This window comes from Nesoenas mayeri (genome assembly GCF_963082525.1).
Source record: "Nesoenas mayeri genome assembly, chromosome: 1".
In the NCBI taxonomy this organism is placed as follows: domain Eukaryota; kingdom Metazoa; phylum Chordata; class Aves; order Columbiformes; family Columbidae; genus Nesoenas; species Nesoenas mayeri.
The window spans coordinates 137,778,288-137,797,037 of record NC_137541.1 but is presented as its reverse complement, the minus strand read 5'-3'; the positions used below and the strand labels follow the sequence as shown (position 1 = coordinate 137,797,037).

Sequence of the window (18,750 nt, the reverse complement as noted above, 5' to 3'; positions counted from 1 at the left end):
TGGCTTTTTTTTTTTCCCCCAACTATCAGCAGATATGCTATGAAGTATAATTACAGAATATTCCACAGTTGAGGTACGTTAGCATTTAGGGGTCTTGCATTAATTTACACAGCTTAAGCAGCATGCACTGTGTGGGTACAGCTTCCCAGCCAAAGGGCTAACACTGGACAATGAAGTCACAAACCCACTGAGCACAGACTGTAACTTAGTTGTGCTCTTATGATAAAACCGGGTCAGAGCTAAGCTGCTGCATGGAGAATGCCATAAAACCCAGAACTACCTCACTAGCATGGACCCAGAGCAGCTTTCTTGCCAAGTCCGTGGGGCCAGCATGCTGCCTTGGTCTAACCAAGGATCCAAGGGTAATCATAAAATCATTAAGATCACAGAGTCCAACCACAACCTAAATCTAGTACTAAACCATGTTCCTAAGAGCATCATCTACACATCTTTTCAACTCCTCCAGGGATGGTGACTCCACCACTTCCCTGGGCAGCCTGTTCCAGGGCTTTACAACCCTTTCCGTGAGGAAATGTTTCCTAACATCCAACCTGAACCTTCCCTGGTTTCTTCTCATCCTAACACTTGTAACTTAGAAGAAGAGACCAACACCCTCCATGCTACAACCTCCTCTTTACACCTTCCCTGCTGAACAGCTATGACCGGAGCTGCTCTACCCTATGATGACACACCCCCCTCCGCCTAGCGCCCATCTCGCTGTTGGCAACTCGCCCAAGGCAGCTCCGCGCTGCATCCTTGGCACCCCTCACGCACGCCCCTCACCCTCACGCACCCGACAGGCCTCTCACGCCCCCTCAGGCACCTCGCACTGCTCTCACAAACCTCCCCGGGGCAGCCCTCGCAGACCCCACAGTGCCGCACGCACCCCTCAGAGCCCCCCTCATAAACCCCCTCACGGTGTCTCGCACAGACGCCTGGCAGCGCTGTCGCTCCCTCATACGCACGCACACTCGCAAACGCCTCACACTCCACCGCTTCCCACACCCCCCGCCCCTCCCCGCTGCTGACGGCCACTAACAGCCAAAGCAACACACCACCCTCCCTTCCCTTGCCCCCCCCGCTCCATTTAAATGAGGAATGTGCGCGTGCGCTAACGGCCGTAACGGCCACACGGTGGCTGTTGCGTTTCCGCTTCCCTAGCAGGTGCCGGGGAAAGAGGAAGGCTGCGCATGCGTCTCTGGGTGGGCCGCTTCCCCGCCGCTCTCCCCGGCGCCTGCGCATGGGCGCCGCCTCGCACCTCCCGCCCTTTCCTCCTCCTCCTCCTCCTCCTCGGCGAGGGCCCGGCCGTCACTCCGCGCCCCGCCCCGGCGCCGGGGATGCGCTGCCCGGCGGCCGCTCCTCGGAGCTGCGCGGCCGGCGGGGAGGGGGATGGAGGTGGAAGAGGCATTCCCGCTGGTGGGGCAGATGGGGCCCTACCAGGTGTATCTGTGCGTCCTGCTGGCCGTGCTCCTTCAGGTGAGAGGCCGCCTCCCCTCCCGCCCCTTTCGCAAGGGTGAGGGGCAGCGCCCTGGTTGGCGGTGGGGGGAGAGAGGGTGCCCCCACCCGCACAGTGTGGGTGCTGTGGGCAGATGCCCTCTCAAGTGGTTGGGTGGATGTGCCAGTAGTGATTGCTGCCTGGTGTGAAGGCTGGTGTTGGGGGTCTGGGGGCTGCTGGTGGCAGTAACTGGTCTCCTGCTCTGGATTTAGCCTGCAGCAGTTTGCTGTGCTCCTGGGGGCAAAGGTGATCTCTGTCCAAAGGCAGGGTGAGCTTCTGCTGAATTAATTTGGGGCAAATGGCTGATGCTGTCTGTGCCATGTTGTCTGGGAAGTTATGCCTTGTGTCACTTGGTTGGCAGATTGGGAGTATGCAGTTTGTCAAGTGAAGGGCTGGTTGAAGTGAAATTGAACTGAGATTTCCACGAGCTAGACTGGAAGAGAGTGAGTTCTGTCAGAGACTCTGCTGGGAATCACACAGCCTACAGTTAATGGCCTAGGGTAGTGATTTCTAGGTTGTGTGTGGCTTGTTTGTGGTGGAAATGTTTGAAGAGCTACATGTGGTCACTGATACCTCTGTATGCAGAAGCTCTTGTCTAATCAGCTGGTAGGCTATGGCTGCATATGGTACTTTGATTTGCCTTGACTTAACTCTTAGAAAGTAGGGGCAGTGTCTCTGCATTAGGCATTTGAATGAGGCTCTACATTATAGGTAGTCAGTTTTGTATTCTTTGAGAAATAAAACTGGAACTCTCATAAGTTTTGTGATAAAAATAGAGTCCAAAGTAATAGTGGAATGCTATAATATAATTCGGAGACTACATGACCAAGTGATTTGCTCTGCAACCAGGTATGTCGTCTTCCAGCTTTACTTCATGTTTGTGCCTGTACCTGTGAGAGTGGGATGGGGAGATGAGGATAATGCGTGCACCTTCATAGTCAGGCCTAGGCATGACATATATTTTCAATCTGGCAGGAAGTTGGTTTACTCTGTGTTAACTCTTCAATAACTTAATTGTAGTGAATTCAGCTATGCTGACAAATGCTGGGTTACTGTCACTGCGGAAACTTATCAGATGCAAGAGGGAAGAGGGGAACTTAAGTGTCTTTCTGCTTCTGCTGACCAGTATTTTGTAGTAATCAAGAACTTCCAGTCATGAGCTGTAAGTCTTGAAGATGTCTTCTCCTGGCATCTAGAGGACTGACAGAAGTATTAAGAAGCTTTATGAGATGACCAAAGAAAATTCAGATGCCCAGTCCTGTCATTTGAGAATTCTGTACTTGGTTGCAAAACTATCATGATGAACAGTAAAAACTTTGTAGGTTTCTGTTTCTTTGTACTGTTTTTCTTTTTTTTTTTTCCAATTTTTTTAAAATATTGATTTATCTGATTAATTATTTAAAACTAGATATTGCTTAAAGCTTGTTCTCCAGGCTGACTCGCTAGCAAGTTTTTATGCTCTATGAAGATTAGGGATTAAGAAAGCAAAAGTTGTTTTTTCTTCCAGTATTGGTCATGTTCTGGAATGAATTGCAACCATGACAAATGCTCTGTAGTCCTAGAGTTTTAAGTAGTGTATATCAGCTGTTCTGTAACACTTTTGTTTTCCTTTTAATGGATTAACTTGCATTTCTCATGAGAGAAATAAACAAGGAGTTCTTTACAAATCCTGGAACTAATTCAGAATAAGGAAGGAAAAAAAGGTAGCAGGTTTGCAGGTCTGTTTTTTAATTCTCATATTAACTTTAATTATTGAACTTTACCAAAGAGGATCATCCCCTGACTGACATGTACAGGAATATGTAAGGGATTCAAATGTGAAGCTTGTTGTCTTTCAGTTCATTAGTAGATTTGTACTTACACAACTGGTTCCTGCTTGAGTGGTTGATTGCTTTCTGTGTTCCTTTATTGGTGCCAAGTTACATAATGTGTCACTGGGATGTGCAAGAGCAAGACTGAAGGCAGGTGCCACAACTGGTGTTAGCCTTCTGTCTGGTTTATCATCAATCTTTGGAGGATGAAGCCAAAGGTAAGTAATGTATCTGGTGTGTGTGACAGATGTTGGTAATCATGGGCTCTTTTAGTGGATTAGTTGCAGCAGCATCTGACTGTGGAAATAGAACTCCTGTTAGTCTATGTTGCTGGCTTTACCATGGACTTATTATTCCATTTTATTGCTTGTTTCCCTGTCCCTTTCCTAATGCTCTCTCATTTGGCTTGTGTTTTCACATTGACCTATTAGTATAAAAATAATTCTACATTCTTAAATATAAGAATATCACATGGGTGAAAACTGTTTTTGTCTTTGCTGTGTTAAGTCCCTTCATCTCTGATGCTAATATTCTCTGCTCTCCCTGGCCTGTAAGATTACCAGCAGATGTGCTTGCTTTCCTTGTAGGTTCTTGTGCTTTTTCATCTCTGCATGTTTCTTATCTCTTGAGTTTCATACTTTATAGATATTTTCCCTCATTTTAGTGTTTTTCTTCTCATATAAATTTCTACAGTAAACTACTTCTGCCATGTAGCCTTACTGATATTCCAGGGTATCTGGTCTCTGAGCTCTAATGACAAACATAGTTTAGCTCACAGAAATTCTTTGAGGCAAGTTGTACCAAACACTTATGTCTGTATGGGTGGGACTTTTGTTAATGGTAGTCAGTTTTCATGTGGGCTTGAGTGAACTGGTGCTCGACCTGTTGAATGCCCTTACTGACACTCTGGCAAAAAAACCTCTAGATTGCTTGTAGTCAGAAATATGTTTGTGTGTGTCATCAGTGTAAAACTAGATTAAGTGTATCTTGTGGGCTGCTTTTTTCATCTTCACTGATTTGTATTATTCCACTGCTACCTGCTGCTAACTTGCTATATTTTTTTCTAAAAATAATCCTAAATGGAAGGGAGTCATGAATACCTTATCAGCTGCCTGCATTTCCATCTTCCCTGAAAATATGTTCTGTCTTAATCCAAACCAGTGCATCATCTATATAGCTAAGGTTTAAATTTGTGCTTGTATGCAGAGGAAAAGTATCATCAGGGCAAGCTTGAGGTATGGAAGAAACATGAGGTGTAACTTTGAGACCTTCACTTCTTTACCTGCATCTGAACTGCAAAACAGATGTAATTCAGCTCATATTTAGGTGGCTCTTAAGTGTCATTCACAATTGCTGGGTCTTCTTGCACTTCTAATATCACTACATTCACTGTGACACTGAAACCACATGTATGTGACACTTCTAGTTAGCTGTTGTAGTTTAATTTACAAGGCAGACTTCAGTTTCTGCACAGTTCAGTCCTAGAAGATGCCTGTTCACTGTGCTGTTGTAAAGACCTTAACAGAATAATTGCTGATGGGCAATAGCAAGAAGCATGAGTTTTGGCAGAAGCACAGACCGATAGACATTCTGAAGGCCTAGGAACAGAGAGAAGGAAGCAAATTGTTCTGCCTATTTACATTGGAAAGTAAACAAACAAACAAAAATCCCAAACAACAACAAAAAAGCACAAACAAAACTTTTTTGTAAAAGTGAAAGCTTCATGCTATGTGAAGAGTGAAGTTGTCAGAAGGAACTCTTGCTGGGGTTCTTTAGCTGTGACTGAATGCCTTGCTTTTGCAATGTATTTTTAACAACTGGAAATGGAAGGTGCCTGGGAGGCACTGTGTCAGCAGTGACGGCATCTTGATATGAAATATGGGTGAAACAAATGGGGAGATGTTTTCAGATTATTAACAAAAAGTATTGTTATATGAAATATCTTTGCAATGGGATGATGTTTGGATTCAGTGGGAACTGAAGCAATCCTATCTTCTGCTCTTGAGATGGCTTTCAGCCTGAAAAACTCTTGTCATGATCCATCTAGCCAGTTTATCCTCTGAGCACCCTCAGAAATTGAGCCTGGGAGTCAACAGGCATAATTCTACTGGATAGCAAGGACTATGGATTAAAAATATTTGTACTATGACACATTATCTCACTTTCCTTCTTCCCTGCCCAAGTGTACACACAGTCTCTAACTTCCTGTGTTTTTTAAGCAATAAATTACCTGTATTTTTCCACTAGCAAGCCACATCATCAAGGCTCTCCTCACTGACATTTCCTCCATTTTAGAGACTCTAATTGCCTTTTCTCTCAGGTGGTAAAACTAGTAGATGTGTAATCAAACTCAATATAATTGTTTCCAACTGTTGCTCTTTATTTCTGACCCAAATAAGGTTTTGTGCTCTGAAATGCCCTTTTTTTTTTTTTTAAACTGGAGTCGTTAATACAACTTATTCTACTTATAGGTAATGTAGCCCTTCATGTGCATTGTTTGCATTAAGTAAAACCTCTGTTTGCTTTTTGCAGGTACCAGTCCAGTGGGACTGGAGTCCTTCTGGAGCAATAGCATCTGGGTTTTTAGGTCTTGTCTGTTTACAGTATAATCTCTGACTAAGGTTGGGTCCTAACCTGCTTAAACGTTGTATTTGTGTTCTCCTGATCATTTTCCTAATCCTGGTGGGCTTGGTGGGAAAGGGTGTTAAGAATTTGCCTTAGAAGGCACAATGAAGCTTTTGAGATCCTCAGGTAAGGAAAGCTGAAGAGAGTTGTCTGTATAGCTTATTCCAGCTTTCTGTTTGTGGTATGCTGTGTAGTTATTGGTGTCTTAAAAATATGTAAAGACCAGAGCTTTTCAATCTCTTTGAATTTGCGGACACCCCTACAGATGTTAAATCCTTGTATGGGTGAATTTAAGATTGCTGACAGCTTTGTGGTTTGTAATTATTTTTTCCAGAACTGTAAGAAGTAATTCAGGGATTTCTGGGCCTGTAGGCTGTAAGTTGAAAATCACTAGTTTAGCAAATTCCACCACAAAACTGGAAAGAAACTGTTCTTTCTTTTCTGATGCATCATGTGGCTCTGAAATAGCAGTAAACCCGAGACTTTTTTAAATTAAAAAAAACAAAAACCAAACCAAAAAACCAAAAACAAACCAAACAAATATGAACAAAACACAAGTAGTTCCAATTGCTTATCCTCAAGCAAGTCCTTAAAATTAATAAAGGAATGAGAGCAGCTTATAGAAATGTCATCAATGTCTTTTAGTTTGGATACTTAAATAGCATGAACTTCTGAAGTAATCAGTGTATGTGTTTATCGCATCTTTTTACCAAGTTAAATGCTTTAATTGTTTGATAGCAAGGAAGTCCAGGCACAACCAAGAATGTGTTCTTCTCATAATCTTAGCAGAACTTCTTCTGTGTGATCAGGATGCTAACCCAATATTCTTTGGCAGTGTTCCAAACCAGCATGCTAAGGTGAGAACTTCAGTCTCTTATGATACTGGCTGGGACTCGGATGTGTTGATAGCCAAAGCAGACTGGGAGATATAAAGAGGAACAAGGGTGAAATGCCAACAAAAGAATAATTATGCTTGTGGAAGGAAAGCTAAACTCTGCCTGATACTTGTCAGCCCACAATTCCTGCTGTTTTTTACCAGCGGTTGCAGTTTTTTCCTTCATGTTATCCTACAGTGCCATTAAGATAGCTCAGTCCTGTGCTGGTTTATAGTCTGTTCATAAATTGATATAGGAACTTATGGCACTTTTTGGCTTTCTTCTATAAGTACTTCTTTATGTAAAAAGAGGGGAATGGCACTTTTGATGTGGCATTGATGAAACTGTATAGCTGGTGTTCAGTTGGAGACTCTTGGCACATGATTGCACATTAATGTAATTTAACTTTCTTGAATATTCCTGTGCAAGCAGAAGTAGGATTTATAGTACTTGTCATAATTTCGATTCTTGTTTATTGGCTTGGTTCTCTAACTTACCAGTGTGTGAGCGTTTTTGGCAGAAAGCAACCGGAGGTTTACTTGTAGATATTTTAATAAGGTGCCTGCCTTTTGTTTTTAAAGGCAGAAAAAGAATTCTGCCAACTTCCTCGCTCATGTTCAGAGTCCTGTCAACCTATGGTGTGAAGGTGACTTTATTTCCCTTGCTCATGGTGATATAGTTGTAGTACTGCCAAGTCCTTTTCCAACCTTCTGAGGTGCAGTATATGAGTCCATGCTGGCCAAGTATGTTTGCTTTTCTTGAGTGTTGTTGCATGTAGTCTAGCATACTACAGAAATGCAAATGCTTTAGGCTATACTGCCTGAAGCAGTTCTGGACTCACGTTTTCAGTCTACCAGCATGCAGTCAGCTGCTGTGCTGTTTAAATATACAGGAAAACTTCCGTTAATTTCTGTCACTGAACTCTGCTTTGTAGGGCAAAGCTGGGAGTTTTGGTGGTGTACTTTGTAATGTACCAGAAGCTTTTTAAGCACATGCTTCTCCATTCTAGGTCTCTAGAAAATTCCAGATCTCCTTAGTATCACATGCATTGCCTATATCTCTGATGTTATTTTAAAGAAAAAATTGTATTTATGGTTATTTTTAATGTTTCTGTGGTAGTAGCACACTAGGTGTGTTCATTTAGTCAAGAGACTGGTATACAACAGTAGTCATACTGAGCACTCTTCAGTCCTGTAAGTTGTTTCATCTGTCCTGGAGCAAACCAAACAGATAACTATCTTGCAAGATTTTGCTTCAATACAAGACTGACAGCTGACTTCTTAACGGCAAACTCATTATTTGTATCTATAGCACTGTGGAGAAATCCAGCTTCCAGGATAGTCATAGCAATCTGTCTTTTGATGGTAAATTTTCTTGTTTGTGTATTATGGTGTTTGGAAGAACAGGATGGTGGAAGAAGTAGAAGAATCCAGTGCTGTTGGCATTATTTGATGAAGTATGCATATTCACGATTAAACTTACTCCTGTGATCTTTTGTGAAGAATGTGGTTCTGTTCTTAGACAACCCTTTGTGGAACTTTGTTTTGACTTTCCTTTGTCACTGTCTGCATTCCACTCTGGTTTGCTCTCCACTTATACACTCTGTCTCCAGATATACCATCTGTCCTGGGTTCATTGACAATAACTAAGCAATCGTAAATGGTATCGATTTACCTAGAAATACTGGATCTCTAGGATGTCACTAGTGAAAAAAGTGCAAGGCTGAAAGTACTTCACTAAATTTTGCTGGTAAAGATCACTTCAGCATGTTGGCAGAAAAAGGGTAGATTCATTTGTTGTGATAGACTACAAAATACTTATTAAAGTGACTTGAGCACCTAGATGAGTGTTCTATCTATAGGTGCAGTACTATCACCAAAGCTAGAAGTGGTTTTGTCATCATTAGGTGGTCAGGAGTACAAGTACAAGGCTACTATCTGGTCTGTCTTTGCAGAGAGCTTGTACAAGGAAGTTATTTGCTCTTGAGACTCAAACACTTGCCTATGATGATGGGATGTAAAGCAGTCCTTGTCTGTGCATGTGCTGTTTGGTGGAAGCAATCTCCTGACTAATTGGCACGTGTGCTGGCTGGCCAGTCTGAGCGGAAGGAGTACCAAACCCTTATCGCTGCCATTGCCCATCAAAATGATACTGAGCATAAAACAGAGTTCAAGTGTGTGTTTGGATGTTTAGAACAGAGGAGAAGGGGAAGCTAAAGGGACTTTTCCCACAAACCTGTAGGAAATGAGGCTCTGAGCATTGTGGTGTGCTGTATAGTGTTAGATTTTATTGTAGATGTTGAAGAGTTTCTAGAATAAAGTTATGTATGGGTTTGGACAGACTTTAGACTTTTTTTTCTATGGATTCTGGAGGCCTTCATTTTAAGGTCAAAAAACTCTAAATTGGGCAGGTTTTCTCAGTTTCTTTACAGAAACCCGAAGTTCTTTCAAAATACGTGTTGACTGTGTGGTTACACAGGTAATGATCAACAGTGGTCACATTCTTCAGGGGGAATATCTCTTATCAGTCTGGGGTTGAGGTTATTAAGTGTTACAATGTGTTCTTCTGCACATGGCGATTGTTTGCTTTGTAACTACAACGTAGATTTTCCTTCTGTCTTACGGTGTTCTCTCTCTTACTGTGGTACCTAGAGGGGAAAGAGACTTCGGTAGAAGAGCATATTGTCAGCAGCAGGCAATAAAATTTGCAGCAGAAAGATGTTTTAGGGCTTTTCTACACAAGAGAGTTATTGAGGGGAAAAAATCATGTGAATTTAAAGACAGATCACCCTTTTGAAATAACTCAGTGGATGAGATTGTCAGTCTTTCAAAAATAAGGTGGCCCTCCAGCTCTTCAGCTGCTTGTCATGGGTTCAGGAGAAATTACTCTAATCCTAAAACGTAACCATCTCTTCATCGTAGGTGTCTACCATAGGAAGGTTATTTGTTGTTCTTTCTTAATTTCTGTCTTTTCACAAACTGCAGTTTTAATGTTTCTGTATTTGAAAGGTCAGAAGTTAGTGGCTTACTCTTTATTTGCTCAGCAGTGAATGCTTCAGCTGATACTTATCTAGAATGACCAGGCCAGTTATGAATTGCTAAGGAGCTGATTAAAAAGGTTGAAAGCACTTAAGTCTTGCCTTTGTTTTTCATTTGTGCATCATAATGGGTAAATTATGAGGTCTAAAATAGCTTCATACATTATTTTTGTGTATCTTCATTATATACAAATGAAACTATTTAAGTTCTTCCCCTGCCTTGCTAGTCTTAGAGATTAAACATTTTTCTTGGAAGTAATTTATTATGAAAATGAACACCAAAAAAGCTGGTGTAAGACATTCCAGGCATTTATATTAATATTAATTTTAAGTTAATTTCAAAACTTTTAATGAAATAGCTATAAATGGCTAACTAAAATTCCTTCTACTTAGCAGAGAAAGTGAAAGTTTGATTATTAAGATGTTGCCTTTTAATAAATCTCCTTACACCATTGACTTCTAATCTAGACAATTCAAAAATTTTAGCTGAGAATCTAAACAAACACGAGAAACTTAAGCAAAACTAACAAAAGTCTAAGCATTTCATCAACAGAGATTATGAGCTGCTACCTCCTCCCCTTGTGCTTGGTGTTCATTTTGATTAATACAGATCAGTGCAGGGAATTTGGCAGGGAACTGTTAACATTCATGTAGAGCCAGTTAAAATGTTTTATGAATACAAGGTATACATAAAAAGACACAAATTTGATTTGTACTGTATGGGTTGAAGAAATAAAATGCTTTGTTTTCCATAGTGCATATCATGTAGCCATTTTATACCTTATAAGTTTGTTATATAATATTTCTATTCTGATTTGATAGCATTTTATATTGATGACTAGTCTACACAAGTATGTTATTGCTAAGGGCAAGCATTTAGAATTCTTAAGGGGGGAATCTCCAGATTTACTAACAGAAACCCCTGCCTTTTATTTGAATGTTTGAACCTGTATTCTGAATTTCTTTTAAGCTTAGAGTTTACTTTGTCATGTTTAAGACCACTTATAGAAAACATTTCTGGTCTTCAGAAGTGTAAACAAATAGGGGAGGGATGTTTTGTGTGTTTAGGTTTTGTTTTGGTTTTGCAATGAAGTGAAGAAAGTTTGATATACCTGTTAGTCAAATACAAGGCAGATGATCACTAGGAAAAGTCTTATGACAGCAGTGACTTCAGTGAATGTGAATATAGAACAATATTTTTTGATAACATCAAACCATGTCCCCATCTTTACACATTTTTCTAATTCAACAGATCAGTTGAAAGTGTTTGTATCTTTGATATCTTTCCTTGCTGCAGCCACTAGGATGCTTAAATCTGTTTTTGTGTGGCTTTGTTTTTTTTTTTAATTGAGAAAATATCTATGGTGTTTCTTGGTGTGCCTGCAATCACTTATATTTTGTCTTAGCTTTCTGTAGCTGGGGTGGGTTTCACCTAGAATAAAAATGAAAGCATTATGCTTTTTCTCTAAGCCAAATGCCTTGAGGATTTAATTTCCTGAGCTATTTCAAAAATATGTTTATTATTTCACAGTACAAAAGCAAAGATGTTATCACTTAGTCCTGACATGAAATTGAACAATTCAGAGTACAGGGATGCACAACAGTTCATGACCAGTAATTTTTATTTCTCAGTAATTTTAGACTGTTCTTGAGAGTACTATATCCATATATCCCTAGCAACATGGCCACTCAGCATTTTAACACCTCTTTCCTCATGTAATCTTAGTCATTGCTTTCTTTTGCAGATGAGGTCTTTGACTTATCATCATCCATCTAGAAGTTGTTCTTTAGCTTCAACAATAGCATAGCTAACAAGTTATGGTGTTTCTTCCAAATTTTATATTAAAAAATTGAAAGAGAATAATTTGTGAAGTATTTATTTACCTCCTGCGACTACAGTAGCAGTTTATCATGTAGAATGCAAAAAGGATCTAATAGAAAGGGGTTTATGTGTTAATTTAATTGTAATTCTCATTTAGATCTGGGTATAATTCTGACTGCTCAGCTGACTCTCAGCTCAGAACAGAATAGGATTACCTGGTGTGGCTTACGTCAGAATTCATGGATCCTCAGACTTCTTTTTTTGTGCCTATCTCTGGTCTTCTCAGTTTTGAGAATTATTTGTGTAGCAGGCTTTTGAGAGAGCACATGTCCTGTTGTTCCGTTCTTCCCAGGAACATAAGGAAGAGATGCTGGCAGCAGAGCAAGGACTGTATTCAGGATGTATCTGAAGTGGGGTCTGAGGAATCGAGTGGCATGGCTGAAGTGGGGGTTTGTTATTACGAGTTGTGTGGGGTTTTTTTGTGTGTGTGTGTTTTGTTTTTATTTTTTGGGTGGTTTTTTTTTTTGTTGTTGTTGATTGTTTTTTCTTAATGGAAAAAGTAGGCAGGAGAAGCAACTGGACAGGATCTTTTTCTTTTTTGTCAGAGACTACTGTACTGAGTTACTGTTCCTCAGTGAGGGCTTGAAACAAGCGGCAGTTTTATTTGGAGAGTGAGGGTCTTTGTGTTGTTACCAGCAACTGTTTCTGTCTCAGAGTTTGTTGTCTCTGTCTTCTGTTGCAGAACACATGATGCTTCTATGTTCAAAAACCATGGGGTTTTTTTAGATGGAGTTGCAGTGTAGGCTGTTAAAGCGGTGGCCTGTGAAGGTTGTTGTGAGCAAGCAGTAGTGACACAGCTCTAGGTCAGGCTTGAAACATCTGAGTTTCCAGAAGTTTTATTTATTCTTTCATAAAAAAAAAAAAGTCATCTGTTAATCATTGTATTGAGACTTTGTCTGTGTAAAGTGTGTAGATATATCAAAATGCATATGTACATTCACATATGTGCCTTGTGTCTCTTTAAGAGTAAAAAGATTAAAAATTAATTAAGGAATTAATTGTGGTAGAACTGGAAAGATTAGATATGAAAGAGTGAAGAGGAGATGTATTCCAAATAACAGGTTGGAGGAACGAACAACACAAGTGGAGAGATAAGGTATAGTAGAGTAATATACTTCCATTAAATAGTAGTTTTATTTTGTCTCCTTAGTACTACAACAAGTTTTCATGCATCCAGGATATGTGTGTGTGTGTTGTGTGGGGGGGACTCTGACTGAGGGAAGGGTGTCAGGAGGGGAACTTCTTTCAAATAATCAAAAAAAGTTGAAGGTGTGGTTCTTTAGTACCTGATATTTGGTAGATGTGGGCTATACATAGCATCTTGTAGTAGTAGAAGGCAAATATAAAATAGGATTTTTTTTTTTTTAATACTGATTTGATCCAACTGCGGAGGAAACATTGCTTGGATATGTTTAGCATCTCTGTCTCTTGTCTTTCATGCCAGCTCTATGTGGCCACTGAAGCCATCCTCATTGCGTTGGTGGGTGCGACACCTCCTTACCATTGGGATCTCCAAGACCTCTCAGCTAATCTGAGCCATAGCAACCAGTCAGCAAGTGAGCAGAGAGCTTTTGGGCAATGGCTTCTGACCGCCAATGGCAGCGAGATGCGTAAGCATGTACACTTCAGCAGCAGCTTCACATCCATAGTCTCTGAGGTAAGTCTGAAATGTGTTTTGCTGTCTCGTGTCTGACTACTAAATTTTATTGGGTCAGTTATGAGGGGCTCGATGTACTGCTCCTTTCTCCTATATTAATGTGTGTTTTGATTAGCAAATGAAACAAGTGCTGCCTCCAGGCAGAGAACATGTAGGCTATTAATATCTGTACTGGCAACAGAAACTAGCTTTATTTTGCTGTGCAGATCTTGATCAAAATTCTGCTTCAAAACTTCACACCTTTTCCATGTGGAAGTTGTGTTGGATCCTGTAGCCTGGTTCCACAACTGAGCTGGAATCATGTCATTCATTGTACTAATGTGCTGAAAAACCTTTCTGGACCCTGAGCTCTTTCTGGCCACCTCTTGTGATTCCCTTGCTAAGATCAAATGCATGTAGTGTGTCCGTCAGGCAGTTCGTGAGCAGTGGAGGAACTGGAGAGAGGATGTGGCTTATGCAGCCTTTGGAACTGCAGATATGAGGGAAGACATAGGCAGTGGGGAGTCAGGTGGACAAAGCAACTCCCCCCATTCTATCCCAAAACAAGCTTTAGATTTATTGCTGTGGCTTCTGTTCTGTCTTCTTTTGTGGTCTAGCCACAGTCCCTACAGAAACTATTCCAAACTCTGCACTGATGTGTGCAACACTTGCCCTTCCTGGGGCTTTCACTATCTGTTAATGTCAAATTACAGAATCACAGAATGTTAGGGATTGGAAGGGACCTTGAAAGACCATCTAGTCCAGTCCCCCTGCCAGAGCAAGAACACCTAGATGAGGTTACACAGGAGAATGTCCAGGCGGGTTTTGAATGTCTCCAGTGAAGGAGACTTCACAGCCTCCCTGGGCAGCCTGTTCCAACGTTCTGTCACCCTCACTGAGAAGAAGTTTCTTCTCAAATTTAAGTGGAACCTCTTGTGTTCCACTTTGAACCCATTACCCCTTGTCTTACGATTGGTTGTCACTAAGAAGAGCCTGGCTCCATCCTCATGACACTCACCCTTTATATATTTGTAAACATTAATAAGGTCACCCCTCAGTCTCCTCTTCTCCAAACTAAAGAGATCCAGCTCCCTCAGTGTTTCCTCATAAGGATGATGCTCCACTCCCTTAATCATCTTTGTTGCCCTGCCCTGGACCCTCTCCAGCAGTTCCCTGTCCTTCTTGAACTGAGGGGCCCAGAACTGGACACAATATTCCAGGTGTGGTCTCACCAGGGCAGAGTAGAGGGGGAGGAGGGCCTCTCTTGACCTACTAACCACTGTCCTTCTAATTACACCCCAGGATGCCATTGGCCTTCTTGGCCACAAGGGCACAGTGCTGGCTCATGGTCATCCTGCTGTCCACCAGGACCCTCGGGTCCCTTTCCCCTACACTGCTCTAACAGGTCATTCTCCAACTTATATTGGAGCCTGGGGTTGTTCCTGCCCAGATATAACAAGGGCAAGTGTAGAGTCTTGTATTTCAATAAATTTTTCCCTGTCCAGCTCTCCAGCCTGTCCAGGTCTCGCTGGATGGCAGCACAGCCTTCTGGTGTGTCAGCCATTCTTCCAGTTTGGTGTCATCAGCAAACTTGCTGACAGTGCACTCTGTTCCCTCATCCAAGTCATTGATGAATATATTGAATAATACTGGTCTCAGTACTGACCTTTGAGGCACTCCACTAGATACAGGCCTCCAACTAGACTCTGCCCTGTTGACCATGACTCTGACTTTCCTTCAGCCAGATCCCAGTCCACCTCACTACCCGATCGTCCAGACCACACTTCCTCAGTTTAGCAGCAAGGATGCAGTGGGAGACTGTGTCAAATGCTTTACTGAAGTCAAGGTAGATCACATCCACTGCTCTGCCATCATCTGTCCACCTTGTTATGTCCTCATAAAAGGCTATGAAGCTGGTCAAGCATGACTTCCCCTTGGTGAAGCCATGTTGACTGCCCCTAATGACCCTCTTATCCCAGATATGCCTTGAGATGGCACAAAGGATAAGTTGTTCCATCAGTTTCCCAGGGATGGAGGTGAGGCTGACTGGTCTATAGTTACCCAGGTCCTCCTTCTTGCCCTTTTTGAAGACTGGAGTGACAATTGCTTTCCTCCAGTCCTCAGGTACCTCTCCCATTCCCCACGACAATCCCTAACATTCTGTGATTCTGTGACTTAGCAAAGATGATGGAGAGTGGCCTAGCAATGATTTTAGCCAGCTCCCTCAGCACCCATGGGTGCATCCCATCTGGACCCATGGATTTATGGATGTCCAGATTGCTTAATTGCTCCCTAACCCAGTCCTCATCAACCAAGGCAGACTCCTCCATTGTCTTGCCTTCCTTTGGGGCCCCAGGGGTACAGGGCTCCTCAGGACAGCCTCCTGCAGAGTAGACAAAGGCGGCGTTCAGTAACCCTGCCTTCTCTGTATCTTCTGTCACCAGGGCACCCACCCCATTCGTCAGTGGGCCTACATTGCCTCTGGTGTTAGTTTTATCTGCCATGTATTTGAAAAAGCTCTTTCTGTTGTCCTTAACCCCTCTCACCAGGTTTAATTCTAAGGAGGCCTTAGCTTTCCTAGTTGCCTCCCTACATCCTCTAACAGTAGTCTTATATTCTTCCCAAGTGGTCAGCCCCTCCTTCCATGATCTTTAAGGTTTCCTCTTCCACTTGAGCTTACCCAGCAGTTTCCCTGTTTAACCATGCAGGTCTCCTGGTTCAAGAGCCCTATTTAAGTGCATCTGTTACAAGACCTGAATTTTAGAGCTTTACAGTTGAGTCAAGTGTAGTACCCTTTGATAATTCATGGCTATTGTCCAGAGGTGTTAATGCTATCTGGATTAGTCCTGTAAAGCACTTAACTTCATTGGCTCTGAGCATCTTAATAAAAACTACCAGCTTTGGAATAGTATCAAGCAGTTGTGTACAACAGGCATTGCTGCTTATTCCAGTAATAAAAAGGATATGAGTACTTATGCTACTATTTAAACTAAAATCCTAATGGACAGTTTTTTAAACATTATTTAAAGCTCAGTAGAATTTTAAAACTTTCTCTGGGCTTGTTCTCTTTTGCTTTTTGATCTACCCAAGTATCTTTTGTTGTGTTAAACTTGACAAGTCAGACATGTTTGTGGAACCTAGCGGTGTATTTTAGGACATAAATTTTGTGAAGATTCTTGTGCTTTTCAGTTCAATAGGTAAGAAATACAGCTAAAGAACGTTGTTTACTTGAAAAATGCAGAACTAAAAAAAAACCCCAACCAACAACAACAAAAAAACCAAACTTCTCAGTAGATGTTCGTGTATAAGATCTTGTTACTTCTCCCATTTCCCACTGTTAAAATACTGTTTTTCTTCAAATTTGTTAGCTGAATGTTTGCTATGTTTTGAAGTTATGTGCTAAATACAAATATTTTAGTGAAATTGCACATATGAGAGATCAGTGGCTTATTTCATTACTGATGTGTAAAGAAGCTTTTTCTACATTTGAGGAGGATGTTTTTGATGCTTATCTTGTAGCATCACTTACTAATAAAACGAACGTTGCAAATTTACACTGAAAAATATTCTGATGTAAAAAAATTGATTTATGAATATCAAGCATACATATATAACATGCTTTATGTACAAGAGGAAAGCCTTGAGACCTTTAAAAGGCTTCTTGGCTGTTGAGATTAATTTGCAGAACAAATTTTACTTTGCGACCAAATCATCCCTTAGTTCATGAATGGGCAGCATCTAATGTCACTGAGTTTCAGTGTTGGCAGCTGTAGTTTTTATACCAAAAGTTAGGGCATGATTCTTATAGCTCTTATAAAACAAACTGGCCATGTTGTTTCAAGATAAAATTAATCTCATATGCTATTATTATACAAATGTATTTTTCTGGGAATTGTTTTTAAAAATCTAGAGAAGCTTGAAAAGCTGATTTGTGGTCACATGATTAGTTTTAGAATTGAATTTTATCAGTCTTGATGCTTTATGGGCACATAACTTACCATAGTGGTAAACACCTCACCATTAAAGTGACAATTCAAAATGAAGCATATACTGAGAGTAAGAAAGTTATTTTCTTGGACTTTCTGAATGTTGTTGTTTTTTTTTTTTGTTAGTTCACTAATATTGGTGGGGTTTAATTGCATGGCTCGGTTCTCATGGTGAAGTAGTTTATAACTGAGCTTTGAAATAATATAAGCTTTGCTAGAAAGGATATCTAATGGGATTTTAGTAGAAGAAAAGAAGATTATGAGGAGATTATGTCATTATCCCTGCAATAACACTCTAATCACCAGCTTTACCAGCATAGGAGGAAAAGTTGGTTGTCACTAAAGGAAAACATTGTCTCGAGAAGCAAGAGGTGTAGAAAAAGAAAATAATACAAGATGTGGAGTTTTTATAAAAGTGAATAATTTTGAACAGTGGGAGCATGGCATATTTTCATTGTACAGTTTTGTGGGAGTGAAAAAAATTCCTCCCAGGTTCAACCTGAGACACTAGGTCTGTAACAATGTATCATTTGAAGATCAGGTTTGTATTTGAAATTGAGAAGAACTGGAAATGACACAAAGTACACTACAAAAAATATGAGTATTTGCAATACCAGAAAATGTCTGTTACCAAAGTGTTTCTCAGTGACAAGGCAGTTCATAAAGAGGAGCATATGCAGGATTATCTTTCGACATAAACCATGATTTCTGGTTTTGCATAGTGTGCCTAGATACTACAGTGACACATGTCAAGAAGTAGGAATGAGTCTATTTAAGCTAATAGATTCATGTCAGAGAAGGCAATAAAGAGGAGAGTGGGAGATGGCTGCAAACATTACAGTATTCTGAGGGATCAGTACTTGATTTCAGAGTTAAAGACTACACATGATTTGGGGGAACTCTGCAATTGGTTACTACCACCTCGGGAGTTGGGGAGATGGCAGTTGGTTTTGGTGCCTATCTGATGACACTGAATATGACGTTTAGCAGGTTTTATGCAAAGTTTGGTCTTCCTTAATGTGTCCGCCCCTCCAATGGTTAGCTGTTGGTGAACTTCTGAACTACTTGGCTTCTGGTTAATTTTCCCGTTTGTTTTTGTTTGTTTTTCCCCCACCCAGTGGTTTTTAATTGGAAACACCTCGTACAAAGTCAGTGCTGCCAGTTCTTTCTACTTCAGTGGTGTGTTTGTTGGAGCAATCTCCTTTGGCCAGCTTTCAGATCGCTTTGGGAGGAAGAAAGTCTATCTCACAGGTAACCACTGCCACATAACAAAATGAATGAAGTGGAGGTGTTGTGTCCCTGAAGATCAGTGGCAAGAGCCCAGTTTCTGCTAAGAGCTTGATATGCAGCAGTGAATCACATGCTGCAATTTTATTTCTTTCCTTCTGGTATACTTCAGGAGT

The 18,750-nt window shown here is 41.0% G+C and overlaps 1 protein-coding gene across 1 annotated transcript in view; it reads left to right on the top strand.

Moving 5' to 3' along the window:
- Positions 1-1,389: 1,389 nt before the first annotated feature.
- The window catches only part of SLC22A15 (solute carrier family 22 member 15), a gene marked incomplete at both ends in the record, with an annotated part of 34,359 nt that continues 16,998 nt past the window's right edge, over positions 1,390-18,750 (top strand). The window contains 3 exons of the mRNA XM_080363674.1: positions 1,390-1,476; positions 13,170-13,382; positions 18,466-18,598. Of these exons, the coding sequence (XP_080219800.1) occupies positions 1,390-1,476; positions 13,170-13,382; positions 18,466-18,598 (433 nt within the window). The remainder of the gene's footprint in view (positions 1,477-13,169; positions 13,383-18,465; positions 18,599-18,750) is intronic.